Source organism: Propithecus coquereli, unplaced genomic scaffold (genome assembly GCF_000956105.1).
Source record: "Propithecus coquereli isolate 6110/MARCELLA unplaced genomic scaffold, Pcoq_1.0 Scaffold14, whole genome shotgun sequence".
NCBI classification, from domain to species: domain Eukaryota; kingdom Metazoa; phylum Chordata; class Mammalia; order Primates; family Indriidae; genus Propithecus; species Propithecus coquereli.
Window position 1 is genome coordinate 442,815 of NW_012138302.1, and position 12,302 is coordinate 455,116.

Here is a 12,302-nt window from a genome sequence, read left to right on the forward strand (position 1 = left end):
ATTCTTTGCTAAAATATTTTTTTAATTTGTTTAATCGGGAATAAATGTTGACTTTTATTATGTGCTTTTTCTGTATTCATTAACATGGTGTAGCTTCTTTAATCTGCTAATGTAATTAGTTATATTGATCAATTTTTCAAAGTTAAATCAGCCTTACATTCTAGAATAAACCCAGCTTGTCCATTACATTATCTTTTGTATATCTAGATTTTGTTTGGGAATATTTTTATACAGTTTTTGCATCTATGCTCATGTGTACAAATGACCCACAATTCTTGCTTCATTGCCCTTGTCAGGTTATCAGGTTATTAAGGTTATGTCTGCCTTCATAAAATGACTTGTGTGTGTTTCTTATTTTTCTATACTCTAGATAAGTATATAAAAGAATAGAATTATATCTTTCTTGAATTTTCAAAGACCTAACTGGTAAAGCCATTGAGGGCCTGGGGTTTTCTATGGGGAAGATTTTCAACTGTTGGTTCAATTTATTTAAGGGCTATAGGACAATGCAGATTTTGTATTTCTTCTTGATTTTGTTTTGGTAAATTATATTTCTTCCTAGGAAAATTTTTTCATTTCGTTGAAAACTTCAAAGTTATTACCATAAAGTTGTTTATAATATCATTTTATTATTTAATAGTTGTGGTATTTTTAGAGATCACCACTTTTTAATTCCTAATATTGGTTATTTGTGACTTCTCTTTTTTGGGTAGGATATTCTTAGCAGAAGTTAATCAGTTTTATCAGTGTTTGAAAAGAATCAACTCTTATCGATCTTTCCCCTATTGTCTATTTATTCATTATTTTGTTAGTTTCTGATCTTACCTTTACTATTTTTTCTTTCTTTTTGTGTTCTTTTTCCAAATTCTTTAGATAGATGCATAGCTTATTAATTTTCAGCTTTGATAGCTAAAAAATCCCTCTGAGTATTATTTTAACTGTGCTTCACAAAAATTCATATTGCCATGTTTTCTATTTGTTTTTTGCCTTTCCTGCCTTTCATTGTCTTAATTGGAGTTTTATTTTAAAAAAACAACTTTATTGAGGTATAATTGAGATACAATAAACTGCACATTTTTAAAGTGATCAGTTTGATATGTTTTGATATACGTATATACCTGAGAAACCATCCTCACAGTCGAGATAGTTAACATATCCATCACCACCACAAGTCTCCTGGTGCCCCATTGTAATTCTTCCTTCCAGTCCCTCCCCGTGTTTCTCTCTCCAGACAACTGTTAATCTGTTTCTTATCCATAATTGATCGCATTTTCAAGAGCTTTATATACATGGAATCCAGTAGTAGGTACTCTTTTTTTTTGGCTATTTTCATTTGGTGTAATTATTTTGAAATTCATCCATGTAGTGTATACTAATAATACATTCCTTCTTCCATACGGGCTAGCTAATGAATATTATAGTTCTTTTTAGGCCATATAGTCTTTGTTTCGATAACTCAATTCTGCCATTATAGAGTGAAATCAGCCATAGACTATATGTAAATAAGTAAGTGTGGCTGTGTTGCAATAAAACTTTATGGACATCAAAATTTGAATTTCATATAATTTTCATTTTAATGAAATATAATTCTTTCATTTTAAAAAACCTTTTAAAAATGTAAAAGTCATTCTTTCATGTGGGCTATACAAAAACAGGTGGAAGCAGGATGGTTTGCTGATGCTGGCATTCTATTGCTGAATAGTAGTATTTCATTGCATGTGTTTACTCCAATGTGTTTATATGTTTACCTGATGATGGACATTTAGATTGTTTCCAGTTTTTAGCTATTATTAATACAACAAAGCTTCTCTGAATATATGTGTTCTCTATATGGACATATACTTTCTTTTCTCTTACGTAAATACCTAGGAGTGAAATTGCTGGATCATTTGATAGATATATATTTAACTTTTCAGGAAACATTAAGAAGTTGCCACATATTCATTATTTCTTTCTTGCCTTTCACTGTTTTTACTGAATTTTGTTTTCTGTTTTTTCCTCTTTAATTATTTGGAAGGTATACATTCTAATTTTAGTTGTTTTGTTGCTTATTCTTAAATTCAAAATAAATTTTAATTTTTCAATTTCTTTATGAATATTGAAGAATAATTAGTTCCTATTATTTTACCTTTCCTAAAAAAATAAGACTTGAGCATCTTTTACTTTTACTTTTCCTCTTCTCATCTTCATTTATTATTGAAATCACTGATTATAGTTTCTTCTTATTGTTTGTTGTTTTGAATATTATGTTTCTACTTTTTAAAGAACTCCTTTCCTTAACTGGCTCTAAGCTGCACAGCCAATTGTCAGCAATAGTTTCAATTTACTTATGTGTTTTACTTATTTCCTAATTTAACATTCTTTCGTATGTTCCTTGCCATCCTATTTTCCTGGAATTTCTTTGGAGTATGATTTTTAATTTGTTTTTCAGAATTAGATTTTTTCTGAAACTTTTTAGTCCTCAAATATTTGAAATTACAGTAGAACATTGTAAAGCATTGTTTCATATTCTTCTATATTACGTTGCTTATGAGATGTCTGATTCTAGGTGAGTTCAATTTACTTTGTAGGGAACCTGGTTTTTGTTGTTTTTTTTCTTTCTGGAAGCTTTGGGACAGTCTCTTCATCCTTGATATTTCATAATTTCCCTGTATGTGTCTGGGTGTTTTGTAGTTTTTTGTTTTTCTTGCTTGACCCCTGATGAGTGAGCTCTTTCAGTTATTTCATTCAAGTTTTTCTTCAGGTCAGGGGAATATTTTTCTGTTACCACTTTAATTTTTTTCTCACTACCATTCTCTCTGTTCTTCTCATTTGTTATTCATTTTTACTAGATGTTGGCTCTCCTAGATCTGTCCTCCAGGTTTCTCTTCTCTCATTTTACATTTTTTACTCTTTTTTATTTTATTTTCTCTGATATGCTCATTCTCTCTCTCTCTCCCTATTCCCCTTCCCTCTGCCTAATATCCTCCCTTCTCCATCTGTCCAGATTACTTAGTCAATCTGTATTCTTCACTGCCATTACATTGAAAAGGAAAACTTATTTGCAAGAATTGTTGTTCATTCATTGGTCCTTTCTTTTCATAGCAGCCTATTTTGTTATATCATGTTTTTGGAATCAATATCCTCTTATCTTTTAAAAGATACTAATTAAAATACTTTTAAAGAGAAAAATGCTTTTTATCTTCTATTCTGTGCATTATCTCTATTTCTCCCAAGGTCTGTTCTTTCTTTGTTCATTTTGTTCTTTCCGTTTATGCTGTTCACTTTCCATAAATGTCTAATGGTCCTTGACTTTCTGTTAATATTTATTAATAAATGCTTAATTAATAATCAGTGGATATTGATAGCTAGCTGGTAGAGGTTTCCTCTGCAATTAGGCAGATCTCTTTCTCCAATAGATCTCTCCCCTGAATGGTAAGACTGATTGTAGGCTCTGGGATAGTTTGTTCTGTAAGGAACATAGATAGGTATTAGGCAGGGTTAGGACTTCCAAGTATACAAAAGTTAGGAGGTGTTTATTTGAGGGATGAAGACTTTATTTCATTCCTAAGTGGAACTGCCTTTCTTTTTCATTTATTTCCTCTGTTGTGGAAGCCTGGAATTACTTTATGTTGTTTTTTATTTGTCTTTCCAGCTCCAACATACATGCTAGGAACTACGGTGATTTTTTGGTTATCATTGGAGTAGAAAAGATTCCTGCCAACATCTCTGTATACTTTAAGGGGTTGAGAGAAGTAGCCCAGATGATCTGTAGATAGTCCTTTTATTAATTACCCATTGATAATAGCCTCACAGATCACTCTTGCTCTTTTTCTTTCTTATTCTTGAGTCTGGATTTTCTCTAGATTTCTTTGGTAGAAAATGGCTCTTGCTTCTGCAGTAATCTTCTTCTGTGTGTGTATCTATTTTTTTCCCCATTAATCTTATCCCATCTTTTTTCCATTTTTCCATAAATTCATAAAAAAATTGTGTCTTTCTTGTTCCAGAGCTGTTATTTTTTTAAAAAAAATCTTTTCCATTTTAGAAAGGAGGAAAAATTTACTTGTGCTCAGTCCACCATCTTAAGCTTGAAAGCCAGTAAGTCTTTTATGACTACATAAAGGACAAGTAAATATTTTCTGATGAAATAATAGTGATAATTAAAAATAAGGAAAACTGTAACTTCTGACACTAAATATATTTTACCATTAGTTCTCTCTAAGAGTAGAAAAGCTGGTAGGTTGAAGATTTCTTTTTGCCATGGTTGGATAGCTTACTTTCATGAAATTGTAGCAGACAAATGAGTCACCCTCCATATTGCTATGCATATATTAGCATTACTGGTATTATAAAACAAGTTCTAAAAATTGCTCATAAAATATAAATTTACTGAAATAAAAGGAAAAACTAATCAACAGATTTAAGAATCTGAATTTGTTTCTGCAGAAGAATGTGCTAGAAAAAAAAAGAAAATAAAAGAATCTGAATCTGAATGCTGGAAAACAATTCTCCATAAGTTTCTCATATTTTGTCATGCCTTGCAAAGAGAGGCACTAACTTTCCTGTCCTGGACTATCTTTTTAAAGATGTTTGAATAGCAAACAGCTTCAGAAACTAGACCTAGTATCTCCCTCTGGAACAAAAGTTAGGCATGTTTGCTTATTTCCCATTGTAAAATATTTGGGTTTCCTAAGCTGGAGGTTCCTAAGGTGTGATGCAAATCTACTCTGTGTGCAACATCCACTTGAGCCCTTTCTTGACGCCGTGGGATATGGGGAGCAAAGGGAACCAATATAGATAGGAAGCTTATACCACTTCCTGCATGATGAGTAACAAAGCCCTTTGTCTCTGACACAGAAATTGTGTCTTCTACCAGCATCCATGAAACTGTGGCAAGCTAACTCATTAGCCTTCAAGTAGAGTAAAATCTGACACATTTCACACTGAATCATTAAATTTAAAAGTGAGAACACATTTAAACTGTTTGAGTTCAGCAGTAACACAAATCCAATGTCTTCAATAACAACACAGTGTTATTTGTTTTTCAGTGTTTGATTTTTCTTTTTCTTTTCATATCAGTGCTGAGTTTCATGAACGGTTAAGTAAAATTGATAAGCTGAAGAACAGATATGAAATTCTTACTGTTGTTATGCTGCCTCCTGAAGGAGAAGAGGAGAAAACACAGGCCTATTATGTAATAAAGGTAATTTTAATTGATTTATAGTTGTGATAGTATGAAGTATCTTTTCTTTGTTAACTCATAGGATTCGTCTGGATTTAAAAGAACCAAAATGGCAACTTTTTCCCCATGAAATTTAGTAACTATTTTACTTAATTAGGGCCATTAACTATTGTACTTAATAAGGGCCAAAACATTAGTGCTAGATAAAGATACTGAAGCATTATTGGTTCTATATCCCTCTAAGCTATGAGGTTAAAGTATTGCCCTCCGGTTCCCAAAACCTATTGCTCATTTGTTCCAAAACCCTTCCTCTCTTGAACTCAGGTTATTCTACGTGACCATATGTTTTCTTTTCTTTTATTGAAGGGAGGGCTCTGAAACACCCTTTTATTTATTTTTTCTTTCAAAATATTATGGGGGTACAAATGTTTTTGGTTACATGTATCAACTTTATTATGCTTGAGTCTGGGTTATAAGTGTTCCCATCACCCAGATAGTGTTCATTGTACCCATTAGGCAGGTATTTGCTCACTATCTCCTCCACCCTGCCCCCTGCATGAATTCTGCTGAGTTTTACTTCCCTCTATACACATTTGTGCTATCGGTTAGTTCTAATTTAATAGTGAGTATATGTGGTATTTGTTTTTCCATTCTCTAGATACTTCACTTAGAATAATGGTCTTCAGTTCCATCCAAATTGTTGCAAAAGAACTTAATTCATCCTTTTTAATGGCTGCATAATATTCCAGAGTATACATATTCCACATTTTGTTAATCCACTCATGAAATGATGGGCACTTGGGTTGATTCCACATCTTTGCAATTGTGAATTGTGCTGCAATAAACATTTGAGTACAAGTGTCTTTTTGATAAAATGACCTCTTTTCCTTTGGATAAATACCCAGTAGTGGGATTGCTGAATCAAATGGTAGGTCTACTTTTAGTTCTTTTAGGAATGTCCATACTGTTTTCCATAGAGGTTGTACTAATTTGAAGTCCCGCCAATAGTGTATAAGTGTTCCTTTCTCTCTGCATCCACACCACCATCTATTTTTTTGGACTTTTTAATAAAAGCCATTCTGACTGGGATAAGATGATATTTCATTGTGGTTTTAATTTTCATTTCCCTGGTGATTAATGATGTTGAGCATTTTTTCATATGTTTATTGGCCACTTGTCTATCTTCTTTTGAAAAGCTTCTGTTTATGTCTTTTGCCCATTTTTTAATGGGTTTGTTTTTTTGTCTTTTGGTTTTTTTTCTGGCTAACTTGTTTGAATTCTTTGTAGATGCTGGTGATTAGCCCGTTAGAAGATGTATAGCTTGTGAATATTTTCTCCCATTCTGTAGGTTGTCTGTTTGCTCTGTTGATTATTTCCTTAGCCCTGCAGAAGCTTTTTACTATTACTATAATCAAGTCCCATTTATTTACTTTTGTTATTGCCATGATTGCCATCGGGGTCTTCTTCACAAATTCTTTGTCCAGGCTATATCTAGAAGAGTTTTCCTAACATTTTCTTCTAGAGTTCTTGTGGTTTCATGCCTTACATTTAAGTCTTGAATTAATTTTTGTGAGGGGTGAGAGATATGGATCCTGCTTTATTCTTCTGCATGTGGCTATCCAATTTTCCCAGCACCATCTACTGAATAGGGTTTCTTTTCCCCAGGGTATATTTTCTGCTTTGTCAAATATCAGTTAGCTGTATGTGAATGGCTTTATATCTGGGTTCTCTGTTTTGATCCATTGGTCTATGTCTCCATATTTGTGCCAATACCCTGCTGTTTTGGTTACTATAGCCTTGTAGTATAGTTTGAAGTTGGGAATGTGATGCCTCTAAATTTGTTCTTTTTGCTTAAGCAAAAGGGGCCCCTTCCTGGTTCCAAAGGAAGCGTAGAATTATTTTTTTCTAGGACTCTGAACTATGCCATTCATATTTTGATGGGGATTGCATTGAATCTGTAAATCACTTTGGGTAGTATGGACATTTTAACAATATAGATTCAACCAATCTATGGGCATGGTATATTTTTCCATTTGTTTGTGTCATCTGTGTAGTACTCTTTGTAGAGATCTTTCATCTCCTTGGTTAAATATATCCCCAGGTATTTTATTTTCTTGGTAGGTATTGTGAATGATATTGAGTCTTTGATTTGACTCTCAGCTTGACTGTTACTGGTGTACAGAAATGCTACTGATTTGTGTACATCAATTTTGTAACCTGAGACTTTGCTCAATTTGTTTATCAATTCTGAGAGTCTCTTGGTAGAGTCTTTGGAGTTTTCTAGGTATAAGACCATATCATCAGCAAAAAATGATAGTTTGACCTCCTCTTTCCTGGTTTGGATACCCTTTATTTATTTTTCTTGTCTAATTGCTATGGCTAAGACTTCTAGCACTATGTTGAATAGAAGTGGTGACATTGGGCACCCTTATCTTATTCCAGTTCTCAGTGGGAATGCTTTCCACTTTTCCCCATTCACTATGATGTTGGCTGTGAATTTGTCATGTATGGCTTTTATAATCTTGAGATATGTTCCTTCTATGCTTAGTTTGTTGAGGGTTTTTATCATGAAAGTGTGCTGAATTTTTTCAAATGCTTTTTTGGTATCTACTGAGATGATCATGTGGTCTTATTTTTGCCTCTGTTTATATGGTGAATCACATTTATTCAACCATCCTTGCATCCCTGGGATGAAGCCCAGTTGGTCATGGTGGATTATTTTTTTGATGTGCTATTGAATTTGGTTTGCTAGTATTTTATTGAGTATTTTTTCATCTATATTCGTAAGGGATATTGGTCTGTGGTTTTCTTTTTTTGTTGTGTCTTTTCTTGGCTTTGGTATCAAGGTGATACTGGCATTGTAGAATGAGTTGGGGAGGATTCTCTCCTTCTCATTGTTATGGAATAATTTCTTCAGCATGGGTTCCAGGTCTTCTTTTGTAGGTCTGATAAAATTTGGTTGTGAATCCATTTGGTCTGAGGATTTTTTTTGTTGGAAGATTTTTTATTACTGCTTCAATCCCATTTCTTTTTACTGGGAGTTCTATTTCTTTCTGCTTGAGTCTTTGGAAGTTGTGTATTTCCAGGAGTTAGTCCATTTCCTCTGTGTTTTCTGTGTGCATAGAGATTTTCACAGTGTACACAAATGATTTTTGTATTTCTATGTTATCAGTTGTAATATTTCCTTTTTCATTTCTGATTGAGTTTATTTGGGTCCTTTCTCTTGGTTAATTAATCTTATTCCTGGTTAATCTAGCAAGAGGTCTATCAATTTTGTTTATCTTTTCAAAGAACCAACACTTCATTTCATTGATCCTTTGTATTATTTTTTCACTTTCTCTTTTGTTTAGTTCTGTTGTGACCGTGGTTATTTCTTTTCTTCTGCTGGCTTTGAGTGTGGTTTGCTCTTCCTTTTCTAGTTCCTTGATATATGTCATTGGATTGTTAATTCGTGATCTTTCTGTCTTATTGATGTAGGCATTTAAGGCTATGAATTTTCCCCTAGGACTGCTTTTGCTGAATCCCATAAATTTTGGTAGCTTGTGTCCCCTTTGTCTTTCAGTTCAAGGAGTCTTTTGATTTACATCTTAATTTCATTATTGAACCAATAATTGTTCAGAAGCATGTTGTTTAATTTCCATGACTTTGTGTAGAATTGAGTGTTTCTCTTGGAGTTAATTTTTCGTTTTATTCTATTGTGGTCTGAGAAGATACATGGTACAATTTCTGACTTTTTTAATTTTTTGAGACATGTTTTATGGCCAGAGATATGATCAATCTTGGAGAGTGTTCCATGTGCTGATGAGAAGAATGTATATTCAGTAGTTTTTGGATAAAATGTTCTGTAAATGTCTGTCAGTCCTATTTGCTCTGGAGTCACATTGAAGTCTGGGGTTTCTTTCTTTATTTTCTGCTTGGATGATCAGTCCACTTCTGTCAGTGGGGTGTTGAGGTTCTCGACAATTATGATGCTACTGTTTATCCCTTTGCTTGGATCTAGTAGTGTTTGCTTTATGAATCTGTGTGCTACTGTGTTAGGTGCATAAATATTTAGGATTGTTATATTTTCTTGTTGAATTTCTCCCTTTATCATTATATAATGCCCATCTTTGTCTCTTTTTACTGTTGTTTATTTAAAGTCAATTTTATCTGATGTGAGATTGGCTACACCTGCTTTCTTTTGGTTTCCATATGCATGGATTATTTTTTTTTTTTCATCTCTTTACTTTGAGTCTCTATGAGTCCTTGGTGGTTAGGTGTGTTTCCTGGAGATAGCAGATCCTTGGGCTTTGTTTTTTCATCCATTCAGCCAGCCTGTGTCTCTTGAACAGGACATTCAGACTGTTTACATTGATTGATAGAATTGATATGGGGGAAGCTATTCTGTTCATCCTGTTCGGTAGTGCCTTGTTGCTTTGTTTAACCTCTTGAGCTATTGTTTTGTATGAGCTTTAGCTTTAGCTTTTGGGTGGTTTTATACTGGTGGGTGTCTATTGTGCTGATCCATGTATAATGCAGTTCTCTGTATTTCCTGCAGGGATGGTCTGGTCTTGACAAATTCCCTCATTGTTTGCTTGTCTAGAAGTCTTTATTTCTTCTTCATATATGAAACTTAGTTTTGCAGGGTACAAAATTCTAGGCTAGCAACTGTTTTGTTTAAGAAGACTGAAGATGGGGCTCCAGTCCTTTCTGGCATGTAAGGTTTTAGTTGAGATGTCTGCAGTTAGGCTGATGGGTTTTCCTTTGTAAGTTACTTGATGTTTTCACCTCACGGCTTGTAGGAGTTCCTCCTTCCTGTTGACTTTGGCCAGTCTGATGACTATGTGTCTTGGTGATTGCCTCTTTGTGATGAAACTCCCAGGTCTTCATTGAGCTTCTTGAACCTGGATATCTAAATCTCTAAGAAGACCAGGGAAGTTTTCCTCAGTTATTCCCTCAGATAGGTTTTCTAGCCCTTGTGCATTTCTTCTTCATGTTCAGGGATGCCTGTGATTCTTGTATTTGGCCATTTTACATAATCCCATATTTCCTGTAGGCTTTGTTCATTCCTCTTAATTCTTTCTATTTTTGACTAAGTTAATTCAAAAGAGTTGTCTTCAAGCTCTGAGATTCTTTCTTCTGCCTGATGTAGTCTATTCTTAAAATTTTCCATTGTGTTTTGTATTTCCTTAAATGAATTTTTCATTTCCAGAAGGTCTATTTGGTTTTTTTAATATATTAGTCTCTTTTGTGAATTTTTCATTCATTTCCTGAATTGCTTTTCTCGTTTCTTTGAGTTGACTTTCCATTGTCTCTTGGATTTCATTGAGCTTCCTTATAATCCATATTTGGAATTCTTTAACTGTCATTTCAATATTTTCATTTTGGTCGGTATCCATTGGTAGAGAGCTGTGTTCCCTTTTGGGTGTGTCCTTTTGCTCTGATTTTTCATCCTTCCAGAGTTCTTTTGCTGATTCCTTTCCCTCTGTGGCAGCTGCCACTTCTTATTTTTGGATTTTCTCTTGTTTAGATGGGGCTTCTCCCACACACACACACACACACACACACACACACACACACAAACACACACACACACAAACACACACACACACTTATAAGGGTGTGACTGTAGTATATGTTAGGTAAGAACCTTTGGCTTTGCTTGTGGGTGCTTTCATGATGCTCTAGGTTTGGATGGATACCTTGGTTATAGATATCCTTAGCATGGTGATTTTCTCAGTTGCTAGCTGTTTGTAGGCTGTAGCAGTGGTGAGCTATGTGTGTGGGCAGATTCCCTGTCTCTCTTTGATGAGGGAGGATGGAGGTCTTTGAAATTCTTTCTCTTTCCCCAGCCCTGTGGTCTTCTTAACAGTGTGAATTATACTGGCATGCCCAGTTTAATCTCTGAGACAGTAAGATGTGCTCGTGGGGTAAGAATCAACCACACCCTGCATGATTGAGTCAGTAAATGTTATAAAGGGCTATGAAAATTGACCTCCCTGTCAGTAAGTGATGCTTGCCAGAAAGAACAAGGTACAGTGTTGTTTTGGGGACCTGTGACTGGCTCCTGCCCCTCAGGAAAAGCACTTGAATGTCCCAGGTGGTTGTTGGGACCCCGGAACTTCAAGTGAGTCCTTATTCTCCACCACAGCAGAGGCGGGTGAGGGAGTGAGGTTGGGCAGGGCTGGGTTTGTTGAGCCTGCCCTCAGGCCCCACAAAAGCTGATAAGTTGGTGTTTCAGCTGGGGTCAAAGTTCTGCTCCCAGGGTTCTGGGAAAAGCCGCCAGAGATCGGTGACATGGCCCCACCCAGCCAGAAAGATTGCTTGTGCAGGCAGGGCCTGCTGAGATTTGTAATCTGGCTGTCGCTAACAGTTTCACTATTCGCCCCCCTCCCCTGCTCTGCAGTCTCCCTCAGGCACTCAAACTAGCTCAGCTCCCCAGCAATGGTGCTGCAGGCTGGTAACTTCCCCTTCCAGGATCCCACCCTGGCCTGAGAGTGTGGACTTCCTGTGGGAGGAGGTGTGCTCCATTCCCCAGTATTTGTGTGGGAACGAGCAAGATGAAAACTGAGGAGTTGAATCCCTCTGGGGAGGACAAAGGTACACAGTGGCTGGAGAAGCATAAGGCACCTGCTGTCTCGGCTCACGTCTGTGGCAACAGGAAGCAGCCCTGTGGCTGTTGGCAGCCTGGTGCTTTGTCTTCATCAAGCTCCCAGTTCGCTGGTGGCAGCTGCTTTTGGGCTTATGAGGGTAGAAAGGCTCTCCAGCAGCTCAGGAGCCTGCTGACTGCCAGAGATGTGAGGGAAGGAGAAACAAACCGCTCCACCTACCCTTTCTGCTGGACTCTAAGCCTTTGGGGAGTTGACCTCTGTGTGTATCTTGCTCCTTCTTGTTCTGCTTTGCAAATTCTTCCTGTGGAATCTCTTGTTTTGGCACTTTTCCCTCAGAATTTCACCTGATCTCTGTTTGTTTGCTTTGTTTTTTCTTTTTCATTTAAACTGTTCCTTCTTTCTGAGACAATCTGGCAGGTGGTGTCTCTGGGCTGCCATCTTCTGGAATGCCTGACCATTCTTTGACACTGTTTTTTTTGTTTTTGTTTTTTTTTAATCACTTGTGCCATATTATTCCCTGCCCCCCCCCCCTTTTTTTTTTGAAGAGACAA

The 12,302-nt window shown here is 35.8% G+C and overlaps 1 protein-coding gene across 1 annotated transcript in view; it reads left to right on the forward strand.

Moving 5' to 3' along the window:
* The window catches only part of CCDC39 (coiled-coil domain containing 39), a 90,796-nt gene that overhangs the window by 68,498 nt on the left and 9,996 nt on the right, over nt 1-12,302 (forward strand). Inside the window, exon 12 of the mRNA XM_012639318.1 lies at nt 5,059-5,182. Coding sequence (XP_012494772.1) covers nt 5,059-5,182 — 124 coding nt within the window. The remainder of the gene's footprint in view (nt 1-5,058; nt 5,183-12,302) is intronic.